The sequence below is a fragment of the Mustela nivalis genome (genome assembly GCF_964662115.1).
Source record: "Mustela nivalis genome assembly, chromosome: X".
NCBI lineage: Eukaryota > Metazoa > Chordata > Mammalia > Carnivora > Mustelidae > Mustela > Mustela nivalis.
Genome location: NC_139040.1, coordinates 88,544,860 through 88,561,273, shown reverse-complemented (window position 1 = coordinate 88,561,273; position 16,414 = coordinate 88,544,860). Strand labels below are relative to the sequence as shown.

Here is a 16,414-nt window from a genome sequence, read left to right as displayed (position 1 = left end):
CCTTTTAGTACGGAACATAGGTAAAGAGGCATAGGAGTAGCTAGGGCATGGGGATGGGGAGGAAAGGCCCTTTTCAGGGATACTGACCTGTTTGGAGAAGGAGTCCTCGAGCTCTGTGATATCATTAGAAAACTCTCCAGATGTGGTGACGGAGCTTCCCCCACCATCAATGCCTCCTCCACAGGAGCCTCCATAGGGGAGCCCTCGTTCAAGCCGGTGGCTCCGGGCACCGGCCATGGCACCCTCGTCCAGCGAGGCAGGCTTGCCCTCGAAGTACGCGGGGTTCTGTGCCTTCTCGTACTCCTCGAAGGAGAACTGCATCCTCATGTTGGAAAGGATGATGCGGCGGGACATGCGGCTCTCTGAAGCTGAGCTGCGGAGCCGCTCAAAGTTCTTGTTCATGCGGTACTGGCGAAAGGCTGTCTGGATGGTCCTGGCAGCCCTGCGGCTCAGGAAGGAGCCCCCATACTTCCTCTCCAGCATTTCCACCTAGCAGGGGAGGATCGAGGGGAACAAGGTCAGAAACTCACGCCAGCCTCATTCATCTCCCTGACCCACAATCACATACCACCCCCTTCTCTCCCCTCCCCACCGGCCCCAAGTCACAGCTAACTGCCTAGAGCTGCCTGGACATGCCAGGCTGGGCTCTGTGTGGTGTCCTCATTTTAATCTCTGATAGCACTTGGCACATGAGGCTGGATGGTGGTTTTCTTTCTTATTTACAAGAGATAGAGGTCCATTATTCCAAAAAAGTTGGAAAAAAACCCAGAGAAGCCAAAAACGGTGAGAAAGTAAGAAGTAAATTGAGAGCCAGAAGGAGGAAAGGAAAGAGGAAGAGAGAGAAAGGAGAGAGAGAGGGAGGAAGGGAGGGGGAGTAGGGAGAGAGGGAAAGAAAGAAAGAAGGAAAGAAGAGAGGAAGGAAGATTGGTTTGGCTAAAGTCATGATATGTAGGAATAACCACAATTAACATTTTGGTATATGAAATTTTCCTGGAAGGAAAACCTTCCAGGGTTCCCCCCCCACCATATACATGGCGTTTTGTGCCCCACCCCAGCCTTTTTTTTTTTTTTAACTAAATGATATCCTGTGTGATATATGTGATGTACTATAGCACAGTCTTCTGAAAGTGTCAATGGATGTGTGTGCTTCTCATATTGGATTTTTGGAGGACTGGGGCCGGGTCTTATTCTTCTTTACATTTCCAGTGAGGGCTTGGAGCTCAGTCGATGTTTGTTGAGTGAAAAGGAGACTCAGCGGATGGATGGTGAATGAGTGGGTAAGTCTCCAGTAGGGCGAAGGATCCTAGAGCTCGTCTCCCATTCTGGGCTTCCTTTCCCTCCCTGGATACCACCCTCAAGTATCCCTCTTTGGGGATCCCTCCCTTGGTTCTCTCACACCCCCATTCCCCCTCCCAGCTCCCATTCCCAGCCAGAGCTATCTCCTCTGCACCTTTTTGTCCTGCAGGTCCGTGGAGAGTTCATAGCTGTCCGACAGGGCCTTGGAGCGCTTTATCTCCTCCTCCTCCTGCTTCCTCAGGGCGACACTGGCTGGCTGGAGGCGAGCTCGCTGAGCCCAGGGAAGGCCCACCCCAGCTGGGGGGCCCCCCATGTGGCTGCTGGTGGGGGGCAGCTGGCTCAGCCGGTAGGGGGGTTGGCTCCCAGGACTATCAACCGCTGTGCTCAGGTCACTGCCTGGGGCTTCCCCCTCCACACTGTGGGGATGAGATAAGATGAACCAGGATGTGGCACCAGGAGATGGGCCTGCTCAGCCAGAATGAACGTGGGTGGACCAGATCCCTTCCCACAACCCCATCCTCCCCAGCTTCCACACAGACGTAGGAACCCCAACATTTAAAGGCCAGAGGGGAGGTATACCCCCCACCCCAAGCTGCCCTTGGCAGTCCCTTCCCTGCAGGCCCTCTTGACTTCACAGCCTTACCATCATTGCCCTTCTGCCCCACCGCTCACAGCTCCAGCTGCTTAGACTCCTTTACCTCAAAGCTGGGTCTTCTCACAGACTTGTCCTGGTTCCTTCTCACCCCTCACACCTGGCCCACCATGGTCACGTCCCCTCAGAGCCTTATCCACAGACCAATTTCCTCCCAGTCTTGTCCACTCAAGTCCCTTTTTCTAATAGTCCTGGCCCCTAACAACTCCATCCCAAAACCTTCCTTCCCCTGACAGACCAGTTCCTTCACAGCACCCCCTCCCCACCGCAGGCCCCTTCCCCTCTCAGCTCCAGCCCCCTCATGGCTCTGTCCCCAACACGGTTTGCTGCACTTTCACTCCCAGCCTGATCCTCCAGCACCACCCCAGATCAACCAAGCCTGATGCCAAGCCTGGGGCCCACTCCTGAATCTTGTGCCTCCAGACTTACCCCTCCCCTGCCCAGCCCTGCCCCTGCCCTCTGCTGCCTGGACACTGGCCTGGCCAGTTCCCAGGGTTCCTTGGCTGCAAGGGCTCAGGCTCGGAGACAGAGAGAGGCGCCTCCCATTCAGCATCCTCACAGATAAAGAGCTGCCCTGCGGGGCAACTTCTTTTTCCTCCTCATGGCCTCTTCTGTTCAGCTGGGGGAGGGGGAGGCAAAAGTCTTGAGGTCGGAGACTGGCAGAAGCGGGACACGGGGCCTTGCCCGCCCTGGTTACCCAGAGCTGTTGTTCCGCCAGACTTGCTCCCATGGTGCCATGGCAACCAGGCTGCCAGGGAACCCAGGTGGCGACAGCGCCCAGGCACCCTGAGCCTAGTAGGCAAGGTGAGGAGCCACAGAGGTGAGGGGAATGGAGGAAGGGGGCTGGGAGGGAAGGGACAGGTGGGTGCGGCATGGGGGCTATGGGGGGAGTGGGTGTGGTAGAGCCCAGAGAATGGTCTGGTTTGGGTAGGCACATGGTTGAGGGGGCTCTTAGCTGGAAAGGCTTAAGGGGCCACTCCTCCAGCCCTACTTGGCAGAGGCCAGGGCTCAGGGCAGGGCAAGCTAGGGTGGATGTAGGGGGACTCCCTACCAGTGTAAGAACTTCAGCTGGATCAGACCTGCCAGCCTTGTGGGAGAGCACTTCGGGCTGGGGGCTGGGTGCAGTGGGGAGCCAGTACCCACCCACTCAGCTGAGTCCTGGGCTGCAGGAGTAGAGCTCAGCTCCACCTTAGAGGACCCCCTCCCCACCCACCATTCATCCTCTAACCTCCCAACATCATGCTATAATACTGCCAGGAACAAGGCAGAAGCAGACTGGGGAGCTGCCCTCTACCCCAAATCCTCTCTCCTCCTGGGCCTCAGGGGTTGTGAACTCCCACTTCAGGCATCAGACCTAGTCTAGTCCACCCTCCCCGCCCCGCTCCCCGCCAACCCAGGCATCTAAGATGCTCTTCAGGACTGAAGGATCCTGATCATCAACCTTTCAAACCTCTCCCTCTCAGCATACAGCTTAAACCCAGTTTTGAGCCAATTGTCTCCTCTGTTCGTGAACCATCTGTAGCTCTGCTGCCCACAAGAGATAGCCCAAGCTTCTTATTCTGGCACCTGAGGCTTCTCAAAGACACAATCGCTAATGCTTATGAAGAACTTAGCACATCAGTCACTGTTCTTATCACTTCACATTTAATAATCTGTTTATTCTTCAAAACAACCCTATGAGACAGGTATTATGATTTATCTTCATTTTATACATCAAGAAACTGAGGCCCAGAGAGGTTAAGTAACTTATCAGTGGTCACAGCTCCTAATACTAGAGTCAGGATTCAAATCTAGGCAGTCTGACTCCAGATCTCATGCCCTTAAACATTCAGCCAGACTGCAGGGTGAGCTGCCAGCCTCCCATCCTCTCCACCCTTCCCTTCAGCCTGGCCCAGATCCTGTTTCTCCCAAATACTCCTCTGCTTTCCACCTCCCAAACTGCTCATACAGTACCTTCCACCTGGAATGCAGTCCCTATCATCTCTGCCATCTGCAATCTGAGAAATCCCCCCACACCCTACTTCTATCAAGATTCAGGTCATATGCCACCACTAAGAAGCCCTCCTGAAGCCGCCTCCAGCCAGAAATTATTGCTGATCCTGTTCAGAGCTCCCACTCACAGCACATGTCTGTCCTTCTTTTTATGGTGCAGGTTAGCTTTGGCAAAGCGTGACAGCTATTTGTGTTCATGACTCCCAGAATCCCAGCACAGGAAGATAATTTGGTAATCTCCTAGCCAGCACCGAGCACAAGGCCTGGAACAGAAGAGCTTGACAAAACCTCTGGAGTGAAGGAGTCAATGAATAAGCTCCGGTGGCCATGCTGATCCTCCCCCCTGAGCCTTGACCTCCGCCCGCCAGTGTCCTCTTCCAATCCATTCTCCATCCTGTGGCCAGAGAGAGCCCTCCAACATACAGATCTGTCCATTTTGCTCTCCCACTAAAACCTTCCCAGGGCTCATCCGAACTCATTCAATGAATAACAGTTGAGCATTTTTGGTATGCCAGGCCCAGTGCTGGGTGCTCGGACTATACAGAATATAATATAATTATAGAATATAATATATAATAGTGAACAAGACACATAAGATGTGTTCCCTAGGGGAGGTGACATTCTAGCGGGAGAAACAGACTATAAATACATACTATCATTGCAGGTAGAGATAAGTGCTAGGGAGGAAAATATGGCAGAATGGTCAAATGCACTGTTTTCAACATGGCGATTAGGGAAGGTCTTTTTGAAGAAATGGCGTAGAAGCGGAGCCTGGATGGAAGTGAGGGAGTGAGTTCTGTGGTCACCTGAAGCCAAAGGAGACCAGACAGAAGGTAGAGCCAGCACAAAGATGTTGAGGTAGAGCAATGCCTGGCATGTTTCAGAAACAGCAAGAAAGCCAGTGTAGCTGGAGCAGAGTGAATGAGGGGAGAGTGAGAAGAGGTAAAGTTAGAGGAGGAATGGGAGCCAAATCATGAAGGGCAATGAACCCATGATAAAGACTTCGACTTCTGGTCTGATTGAGATGAGCAGAAGAGCGACGTGATCTACCTTAGGCTTTACAGGGATCAACTTTTGGGGGGATAACCTCTAACTACCTCAGCAGAGCCGTGGATGGCTCTCCTGATCTGACCCCTGCCTCATATACCTTCTTCCCCATGACTTCAATCTGACTACATCCTGCTCACTCTTCAACAGTTAGCTCAGGTGCGCCCTTTCATGCCTACCCGCCCCCTCCACATGGCTTGGCTTACAGGTCCTTCCTCTGCTCCCACAGGGCCCTAGAGTCACCCCCATCCCTAGGGCAAGAGCATCAATGAGCTGACTGAATCCTTGAAACTTATGGCAGACCCCATTAGCCCTGTGTTATAGATGAGGACAGGGAGGCTCAGAGAGGTAATATAAACTTGCTTAAGGTCACTCGGCCTATTAAGTGAGAAAGTCAGAAAGCAGACACAGGGCCCAGGCTGTCTTTGCACGACAACTTGTTGCCTCTCGCCACTTCTGGCTCCATGCTGCCCCTGGCTCTCTGCTCTTTGGCAATTCTTCCCTTCGGAGCTGGCCCCTAACTTTAATTGCAAAGGGAAGGGGGCAGGGAGGTCAGGCTGTCAGTGCAGTCTCCCCCAAGAGGGCCTGGCAAAAAGGACAGTGTTTGAGGATGTCCTTCCTGATATCATACATACTGCTGAAAAAACCAGACCTGGGGATGTGAAATCCCTTTACTCAGGGCCCCCAAAACACTGAGGGATATGCTGATCACATGGAAAATCTCTTTCTCTCATATGCACACATGCGCGCGCGCGCGCGCGCGCACACACACACACACACACACACACACACACACACACGATATGTGCAGTAAAAAGCTGGGAAGCCCAGCTTCAGTTCTTGACTGCCATTTAGCAGCTTTGTGAGCCTGGCCATATCACTTTACCTCCCTGCACTTGTTTCTCACCTGTGCAGGGCTAGAGGGAAATGCAATTCCCTCTTTGGATTCCTGGACTTCAGAAAGGGCCTGGGAGCCCCCCCCCCCCCCGCCCTGCTCTGGACTTCTCCCAGCCTGGAGCAAAGAACACAAGAACACACACACACACACACACACACACACACACACGCCTGTGTGCACTGTCTCTTCTGGGCCATTCTGTGGGAGAAACTGAAGAGCATCCTCTGCAGCAGGGCGGGGGGCGGGGGGGGGGGGATAAACCACGTTACACAAATAACCACAGTACAAAACTGAAAGTTCTCAAGGCTGGGGAACAGAGGAAGTGTTGGGGGAGCTCAGGAGAGAGATTCCTTCTGCTTGGGGGTGGCTGAGCAGAATAAAAATAAACTCACACTTGCAGAGCACCTTCCCTGTGTCAGGCATTTTCCGCACATTATTTAATCTGCATGACAAACGTGAAGGAAGAATTAGGATTCCTATTTTTCAAGTGAGGAAAAAGACTCCGAGGGGGAAAGTTAACTGCCAGAGGTCTCAGAGAGAGCAAGTGGCAGAACAGGAATCCAAAGCCCAGAGTCTGGACTATTTCCCCTGCAGCTTTAAAGGCTTCCCTGGGGAGGAAGCGTTGACCAGGACCTTGCCTCGGAGGAGCTGGTAGAAGTGAGTGAGTGACCTTGTGAGCCAAGGCACTAAGAGGCAGGACATTCTGTAAGGATTTAGGGTAGCATGGGCATAGACTCTCCCGGATGCTGCTCCTAATGGGAAGTCTCTCTCCCTCCTTCCCTTTTTTGGTGCTGCCCGGAGCCAGGCAGCCAGCAGGGGACAGGATCAGGATGCAGTTGCCATGGAAATGAATGGGGGCTGTCGCTATGGATACCATAAGATGAGGGCTAGAGGAAGCTAGGGATGCTGAGGACTATCCCCATGACAACTTAGGCTGGAAGGGGCGGGACCGGAAGTGGCAGACAAAAAAACAAGAGGAGGAGGTCGGTGCACCTAGATGAGAGCAGAGGCTTGGGGCTCTGGAGAAAGAACCGGTCGGGGGGAAATGGGACACGGGTGGGTGGGGCAGAGGAGCGGAGGGACCCCAATCACCTCCATCTCCTCTGATGGTTCTTCTGCAAGCTGTTTCTCCTACCCAATCCCAGTACCCTGGAGATTCCAAACCTGAGGCCAGCCCCACTTGGCATAGGGGCTGACAGGGGAAGGGGCCACCAAAGGGGCTGACTAGGGAGACAGCAGGCAAATGTGGGCTTGGGGGGCACACAGACCTGGGCTTGAATCCCAGCTCTACTGCTTTGCAGCTCTAAAAAGAATTGCTGTCATTTACTGAGTACCTACTTTTGGCTAGGCCTAGCAACTCTGCTAGGTCCAGGTTGTTTTCCCTGAGGGAGATAACAGATGAGGAAAATGAAATGCAGAGGGATGAGTAACTTGCCCAAAGTCTCAAAGCTCAGCAGTGGTAGAGCCAGGAGTCAAATCAACACTCCCGCTCTTACCCCTGTGCCCCCACCCCTCGACACTGAACCCCCACACACACCCCTCCCAAGTCTGATCTGTATTCTCCAGCTCCCTGTGCCTTCCCACAGTGACATGCGGAGGGCAGAGGCTGGGTAAATATCTGTGGAGTGGGAGAAGCAGCAACCCAGGAGGAAGCAGGAAATACTGAGGTTAAATGGAAGAAGGGCCTGACTTTGAGAAGAGTGAGTCATGGGTTTAACTGGCCACAGGGAGAAGAAGCCACAGAACAGGGATGGGCTTTATGAACCGTCCGATCCCTGAGATCCAAACTGAGGCCCACATAGTCAAAATGACGTGTCCAGGGTCATGAAGAATGAGAACCCAAATCTCCTACCTTCCAGGCCAGTGTCTCCGCTTTTAGTTTGAGCAGCCCCTTGAATCTGTCCAGCTGCCCCCAACCCCTTTGAGCTCATAGACAAAGGCTGGGCAACAGCAGGTAACCTGCACCTGCTAGTCTAGTGAGCCCAGTGCCGTTGCTCATACTCTTCCTTGGTTTCTTCTGCCCAGGATGGCCTCCCTCTCCCCTTGGCCCCAGACCTCATCTGCATCTTGCAGCACTCTGAGCATGTGAGCCCTCCTGGAGAGTCAATTCTGACTCATTCTGCGACACACACACACACCCGAAACACACAGAACCCGACAGGGTCAGCTACTCCCCATTCTGAGTCTTGTGCACACTCAAGTGACGGGTGGTCCTTACTGGCAGCTACCTTGTGATGTGTCCCTCCCCTTCCCTGCTCCTGTCTCCCAATGGCAGTGGCTGATATGAGTCACCTCTGTGGGCCCTGCAAGCCCAGGCCAGGGCACAGCACACGGCACGTGCTCAGTGGCCACTTCCGTCCCCTACGACAAGTGACTGTCGTGCATGTCTGTGTGTGACCATCCTGCCCGAAGACTGTCACCCTAAAAGCCATGGCCCCACATGCTCAAAAGCCACCCACACACAGTCTCATGATTATCTCTACCAGGCAGACACAGAGAGCCTGCCGGGCACAGAAGGTCGGCCCCTTGCACAATCAATCTCGCACACATACTCAGAATTCCTCACACCCAGCCTCACACAATCACATACCCTTAGATACATAACAACGCATGGTCTCTTAATACTGACCCACCCACCCACCACACATAAGGGCACACACACGTACGTGCAGGCATACACATTTCCCTCACAGCTGACAGTAACCTTCCCCCTTCCTGCAGAACAGGCCCTTGGCCAATTCCATTGCCTACACAGGTGTCCACACCTCCTTGGCTTCCACAGTGATCGCCTGACCTTTATTTGGCCTCTGCCTCCATTTCATTGAACCCCCACCCCCACCCTACCTCCAGTCAGATAATGGTCTCTCCATCTACAGGTCATCTAGCCTCCCACACTCCTGGAGACCAGCTAAGCAGAGCAACCTACACACCATTCCCAGCATAACTCTGGAGCTCCCCGCCAGGGTTTCCTCCAGGCTGTGCCTGTCTCCTGTGATGCCTCGTCATGTCTGCCACCCGTTCGAACCCTTCTCAGCCTTCCACTCTTTGTCCCTCCTCCTCCAGCAAGCCCTCCCTGACTCTACCACCCTCCTCAGCCCATTCTGACACACTCACTCTTCTTTGGGCTAGGAACCAATTTTGCTCAACAGTGAAGCCGTATCTACTCTATCATTTCTGCCCCTCACGCCCTGCCTCTTTTTCCAAAGGAATTCTCACCTCCCCTGGGAGATGGAGAACTCAGGGAGAACAGAGCCACTGTCTTCTTTTGGAGCCCTCACAGTATTTAGCTTAAAGCCTCATCGGGACACCTGGGGTAGCTCAGCCGGTTAAGCATCTGCCTTTGGCTCAGGTCATGATCCCAGGGTCCTGGGATCAAGTACTGCATCGGACTCCTTGCTCAGGGTGGAGCCTGCTTCTCCCTCTGCCTACAGCTCTCCCTCTCCCTGACAAATAAATAAATAAAACCGTTAAAAAAATAATAAAATAAAGCCTTGCCCACAGTTAGGTGTTCAAGCAATGCCTTCTGGAAGAGTAAAGGAGGGAAAAGAGGAAGAGAGAGGAAGGGACAGAGGAAAGGCCAGAGGGAGCTGAGAAATAAATTAGAATTTGAATAAGTGAGTAGATGAGTTGAGTGGCTGAATGAGGGAATAAGGTGAGCCTCTGTGAAAAGGACGGGACTAATGTGATAGGGATGCTGAAGGGAGGGCTGAAAGAAAGGAGAGGAGGCACTCTCACGTGGACCCTAATCACACTTGCCCCACTGTGCACCAGACCCTGTGCTGGGCTCCTTGTGTTTCTTTGCTAATCTTCACAATAACCCACAGAGGTAGATATATTCTCACTGTGCTCAGGAGGAAGATGAAACTCAAGGAGAAGAAAATACTTGCTCAAGATTACACAGGCAGTAAGTGAGAGAACTGGAAGGTAAGCTCAGATTTGTTCAATGCCAAAGGCTTAGAAAGGGAAAGCTGGGGGTATGAACCCACATGGGGGTCTCCTGAGTTTGCTCCATAATGTGATGACACATTATGGAAGGTGTGGGTCCTACAGTCCCTAAAGGATTCCTTCCACCCTCCTGCCAACAGCCTCCAGAGAGTCTTAGAACCAGCTTCTGGAAGGTGCAGGAAATACTTAGCGTCACTGCAACTGGAGGAAATGGCTTAGATTCAGAGATCCCTAAAGTTGTAGAATCAGAACCTTGAAAGTACAGAATCAAGGACTCTTAAACCATCACAGAGTATTAAAATCATACCATCAGAAGCTTTTTAAAATAATAGAATCATGAAATCTTTTAAAATAATAGAATCAAGAAATCCAAAGGACTCGAGACTCCCCAAATCAGTGTTCTTGTAGAAATAGAAACCACAGAATTGCATGGAATGTGTCATTGAATCATCATATTTTAAATGTGTGTAATTATACTTCCTTAAAATTGTTGGACCTGAGATCGACAGAATGTTGGAGCTGGAGGAGCCCTTGGAGAGCCTCTGACCCAACCCCTCTATGGCAGAGGTGGGGAACTAGGTAGCAGAGGGGCCAAGCAGCATGTCTGAGCTGGCCTCAGGTTGACAGGCTGGAGAAGGCAACAGGCTTGCCCTGGGTGAGAGTGAGAGCACCACACCATTCATTCATTCACTGAGTGCCTGCCTCTAGGGTGTTGACAATACCAACAATCAAACCCTATTCTCTCTCCCAGGCCCTGTCCCCAGCCCTGGATAGGAAAGAAGGTAAAGCCCTGGTGGGGATGAAGAGAGGGAAGTGGGGGGTAGGGTGGAACATACATCAGACAGAGAGAAGAGATCAGCTTTTATTGATGGAAATTCCTTTGTACACAGCGACACACGCACTCTGAAAGGCCTTTTTCTCCTGATCATATTTACAGAGCACTATGGGAGTGGCAGAGGGCACGGGACGAGGCCTTCAAGCGGCGGAGGCCGCAGCGAGGGAACGAGCAACGGGGAACTAGGCAGGCTGGGTACCGCCCCCGTCTGGTCCTCTGAGCCCTAGGCACCCTGCATCTCTGTTTGTGCTCACAGAGGACAGAGGTAGGTCCTTGGGATGTCATTTGGAGACCTTTCCAGGAGTGGCAGGCTCCAGGGTGCCTGGGAAATGGGGTGCGGGTGCGGGAGGGTCCAGGTTCCAAGCTCCAAGCTCCAAGCTCTGCTGCTCCCATATTTTAGTCAGACCTAGGGCTCCAGCCTTTATAATTCGGGGGCTGGAGTCCAGGGGAAACAGCAGTAGGGGTGTGTGGGAATTCCAAGGAGGTGGGGGAGGAAGGGGCACGATGCTTGCCCATCCTGAAGCAGGGACAGGGTCCCATAGGGGATAGCGGGCGGGGGGTGAGGGGGCTGGTTAAGGCTTTTGCTTCTGCATAGAAAATGACCCTTGTCCTCTCAGTTACCGAGAGGAGGGACTACTGCACTCGGAGGCCGGACAGCAGAACTGATGAGCGTCTTCCTCTTCCTCTTCCTCAGTCTCCTCCTCCTCCTCCTCTTCCCTGGGGCCAGGAAGGGCAGGGTAGAGGCCACAGGCAGGCGGGTGACAGAGAGAGGCAGAGGCATTAGTTTGCAGAGCAGGGGAGATACATGAACGGCTTTGGAACCAGGGTGGTGGACTAGGAGTGGGGTCTGAATGGGGAGGCCAGCATGACAGCTTACCTAGGGCCATACCCAACTCAGTCTCCAAGGAGCCTGCAACAGCCCTCCCCCACACCCAGGCTGGGCTCGTTCAAGGTCACACCCAGAGTATACCAATTCCATTTCAGACCTGACAGGTGCCCAAACTTCAGTTGAATAGAAATAGCAGCAACCTGCTTGGTGCTGGCTCTTTGCAGACATCATCTCATTTAACCACTGCAACAACACGGCAACATTTTAGAGATGAGGGAATTGAAGCTCAGAGAGGTTGAGATAACATTCCCAAGATCACATAGCTGGCTGAGTGGTAGAGTCAGGATTTCAGCAGGGAGTTCTCAGAGCTCCAAGTCTCAGACTCATCCCACTGGGTCCTTTAGGTGAACTTGGCACAACCGCTAGAAATCCGCCCTGCCCTTGAAAGACAAAGATTTGTATTTCTTGGAGTCTCAGGGTCAGGGAAATTGGCGATGTCAGAAATGGAGTGTGGAAAGCCCACAGCTTTGGAAGCAAACAGACCTGGGTTCCAACACCAGCTCTGTAAGTGCTTCCAGGCTATGTGCCCCGGCATGCTATTGCCCCTCTTGAAGCCTCAGTGTTCTCATCTGTAAAAATGGGGCTCATGATGCCAACCCCACGGGACTGTTGCAAGGACTGGAACATACATCAAGTGCCTGGCAAATAAGAGTAACAGGAACATGGTGGTGGTTACTGTTAACTGCTCGTGAACGGAATATATTTCCCAAGGTGGCCATTGGCACCCGCGCAGAAGCGCCAAGGTGGCGGGGGGCGGGGGGAGATGGTGCAGGAACAAGCTCCTGGCCCCAGGGTATTGCACACAGGCACCAGGGGCCAGTCTGTGCGTGGCAGTCCCTGGAGCCAGGCTACAATTTTGTGGCATGGATGGACAGACACTAGGGCTCAGGGGGTCCAGCTGCTTTGGGAATGGAAAGGTTGATTTTCTGGAGATAGCTAATGAAACAGTATCGCCCTGCTCCCAGATCCCTTGGTTCAAGGGAGGCAGGAAGTATGGAAGCCAGGAAACTGGAGGATTGGGAAGAGATGAGAAGGAAAGAGGACAGGGACAGGCAAGGGAAGGCACTGCTGTCCACCAGACAGGCAGACGAGCCCCCACACACACAGGTAACACGCGTACTCGCACGCAGGCACCCGAGCACACATGCATTCCCTCTTCATACTCAAAGTTCCCTCTAACACATTGTCCCACAGTCAGTGAGTCAGCAGAACCACATGAAGCAGAACTCAAGTCTGGGGCAAGCCACTCGCCCTTCCTGAGTCTCATTCCTCATCTAGAAAAGGAGCAAATACCACACCCCTCAAGGCTATCAGGAAGGACAAGTGATCTTCCAGTCCCACCGCTCACTCCCCTAGCATTCAGGTCAGGTCTCTGCCACCGCTCACCCTATCCTGCCATCCCCTCCCGATTTTTTCTCTCTACCCTTTTGGACCCATTAGCCTTCCTAATAGAGTCTGCAAGTACAAATCTCTTGCATGTCTCTGCTTAGACGCCCACCTTGGCTCCCCGTCACTTCCTGGATAAAAGGTCAGACTCTCCAAGTTGGCATTCAAGGCTCCACCACCATATGGCTTCACCTGGTCTTGTCTGGTAGAGAAAACATGGGCTTTAGAGTTCCCCAGACCTGGGTACGAATATCAGCCCCACCTCCTACTAGCTGGGTGACCTTGGGTCCACTTCTGTACTTCTCTAGGACTTATGTTCCTCATCTACAAAGTGAGAAAATGCCCATTCTGCAGGGTGTGGTGGAATTAAATGGAGTCAAGTATGTCGAGCACCTGCCACAGGGTATGTTTGGGGTTTCATACACAGTAACTCTTATTATGTCATTATTAGTGACTCACCTCATGCTTAGCCTTCATCAAACCAGCTCGTTCATTACTCCATTAGGATGGCCAGCTTCTTTATACCTCCATGCCTTTGCTGACTCTGTTTCTTCCCTCTGCACATATCTTCTGCTACTGAGATCCCATCTGAACATGATGGCCCCGTTTAAATGCTGCTTCTTGCAGGAAGTCCTCCCTGACTCACAAGAAGGAGTATTCCTTGCTTCCTCTTAGCTTCCCCATCCCTGCTCTTGGTGGTTGCTCCAAACTCCACTGAAGCATTTCTTTCACCAGCCCCCTCAACGCCCTTGTCTTCGCCCCCACTACCCCTGCTCTGCCTCTCTGTGAGAAAGAGAGGGCCCCTATACTATTTAAGGCTGGCCCCTCCACTCGGGCTCTGGGCCCACCCCTGCTACCTCCTCCACAACTACCATCCCCTCTCTCTCCCGTGTTTCAACTTCTCTCCCTCTCTCTCTCTCTCTTTCTGTTGCCTCCTTCTTACCAACATTTATAGAAGCTCAAGTCTCTCCCATCTGGGAATACAAACCCTCTATCTGCCCCCACATCTCCCTCTAGCAATCACTGTCCCTCTCTCCTCTTCACAGCTAAGCTTCTTGAGAAATTCATCTCCACTGGCCATCTCCACTTCAGTACCTCCCACGAGCTCTCCAACCCACTGCAATCTGCCTTGTGCGCCCACCCTGCCACCAAAACTGTTCTTAGCCAGGTCGCCGAGGACCTCCTAGTGGTTAAAGCCAATAGACTCTCTCCCACCCTCATCTTCCTTCCCCCAGCTGTAACATTTGCCACTCTTAACAAGCCCCTCCTTTGTGCGCGGATGGCTCCTGCCTTCCTCTGCTTCTGTGAGCCCACTCCCTGCTGGTTCTCCTCCTACTTCTCTGACCACCCCCATCTCTTCTTCCTCTCCCCATCTCTTATGCATTGGTTCCTCTACCCTAGTCCTGCTCTGGCCCTCTTCTCTTTCATTCCACACCATTTTTCAGCAGTCCCACTCCATGGCCTAACATCAGGGATGGCTTAGGCCCCCTCCCCCATCTCTGTCTCTGTCTCATGGATCTCTCTCTTGGGTCTCAGACCCATCAAGCCTAATGCTTGCAGAAAGCTCCGCCAGGATGGCCTTTTGGCCTTCAGAGCTCACGGTGACCTCAAACTCAGCATCTTACCACTGCAAACATGTCCTCTGCATTTTGCACCTTAATGAAAAGCACCACCTTCCACCCAGTGGTCCAAGCGCAGAACACACCTGGGAGCCATGCTAGATTCTTCCTGCTCCCTTAACAAGTCAGTCACCAAATTCTGCCGATTCCACCTCTTCATCTTCTACTCCTCTCACTCCTTGTTGGTTTTTTCTCCAATCATACTAGTCTCCCTGCTGTCCCTCAAACATGACCTGCACATGCTTATCTTGGGGTCTTTGCGCTCCATGTTCCTTCTGTCTGGAACATCGTCCCCCAGAGAGGCGTGGCACCAGACACATTCTATATATTTTGTGGTTTATTTATCTATTATCCATCTCACCCACCATAAGATCCATCAGGACCAGCATCTGTTCTGTTAAGTGCTGTATTCCCAATGCCCAGCACAGCGTCTGGCACTCAAGAAATATTCATTGAATGCATAACTCCATTGCCAGACCCGAACACTGAAACTCACTGTGAATTCCAACCTCTGTCATCTCCACTCCCTCCCATCCCCACTATTTATTCAGCCTACTACTCCAGTTCTCTCTTCCTCCCAACCACCTCTCGAATGCATCTCCTCTGCTCTATCCCCACGGCTGCTACCTTAGCTTCTCTCTCTCCTAAATTACCACAGCAGCCTCCTCCCTAGTTTCCCTTCCTCTAAAAAGCCTCTTTGACGTGTCACTTTGTCTACTCAAGATCTGCTCCTGGCTCCCTAGCGCCTACCATGAAGAAGGAAGACTGACTGTCCCCAGAGAGCTGTTTGAGGCAGGTCTAAACTCCACCCCCTCCCACATTTGATTTCACCATCCCTCACCCCTAAACCTTTGTGTGTCTTCCCAGAGCATCCTCCCCCATCCCTAGCTCTCCAGATCTTTAGGGACCTTGAATGACTGACTCAAACATCACTTTCTTTAGGAAACAACGTGACTCACAACCCAGACGTAAATCCTCTCCAAAGTCCATAGAGAGAGAAGTATCTTCAGTGTCGCTCTGGGATCTCCAAGAACCAAGCAGGCTGGAAGCTGGTAACCACCAAGGACACTGAGTGCTGGTTAAGCATTAATAGAGGTTCCCTTTTCCTCCTGCAGTTACCCTGGATTCATGTCCCTGTGGCCCTCTGCTACTGCCAGCTCATCCTTGTCTCCTCCCTTCCCTTCATCTTCCATCAAGTCTATCTCATTAATAATTCTCAAAGACTTTTGATTCTGTAATTTGAAATTAAAATGCTTCTATATGACCAGTGCCCACTGAAGTAGTGCAATAGGGTAGTTCTGCTCAAATCCATTCCCTTCTGTGCCAATACCCCAGTGTAGGCCCTCCAGCTGGCCCCCAGGCATATAATCCACTTCTCATACTGACTGCTAATGGGATGTTTCTAAAACACAAATTTCACCAAATTTCTCTCCTGTTTAGGATCCATTCCCAAGACACTTTGTCACTGGCAACACTGGTTCTTGACGTTTTTGTAGGAGCACAAACACTTTATGCATATAACAAAAGCCATGGACCATCTCCCCAACAAAAAAAATGCACAAAAAAAATAAGTGCACACACAAAACATTTTGCACTCAATTTCAGGAGTTTAATGGACCACTTGTAGCCCCTGTCACCCCAGGTTAAGATCCTCTGGCCCTACCCAATAACATCTAGGTTCTTCTGCATATGCCATTCCTTCTTCCTAAAATGTTCTTCCACACTCCAGCCTTCTATCCCTGACTACCTCTTACTCGTCCTCTAAGATTCAGCTCTTAGGTTGAGCTGACCTGCAGCAGTCCTGGACTAGGCCCAGATCCCCCCTTTGGGGCTTCTACAGCACCCCCCCACCAAT

At 52.2% G+C, this 16,414-nt stretch overlaps 1 protein-coding gene and 1 long non-coding RNA gene across 2 annotated transcripts in view; one reads left to right on the top strand and one right to left on the bottom strand.

The window, feature by feature from the left end:
• Nucleotides 1–16,414, bottom strand: part of IQSEC2 (IQ motif and Sec7 domain ArfGEF 2) — a 77,838-nt gene that overhangs the window by 18,223 nt on the left and 43,201 nt on the right. The window contains 4 exon segments of the mRNA XM_082717555.1: nt 88–141; nt 144–233; nt 235–489; nt 1,451–1,712. Of these exon segments, the coding sequence (XP_082573681.1) occupies nt 88–141; nt 144–233; nt 235–489; nt 1,451–1,712 (661 nt within the window).
• LOC309856407 lies at nt 2,400–4,528 on the top strand. The gene is made up of 2 exons (XR_014307188.1): nt 2,400–2,752; nt 4,101–4,528. It is a non-coding gene; the product is annotated as an uncharacterized lncRNA (long non-coding RNA).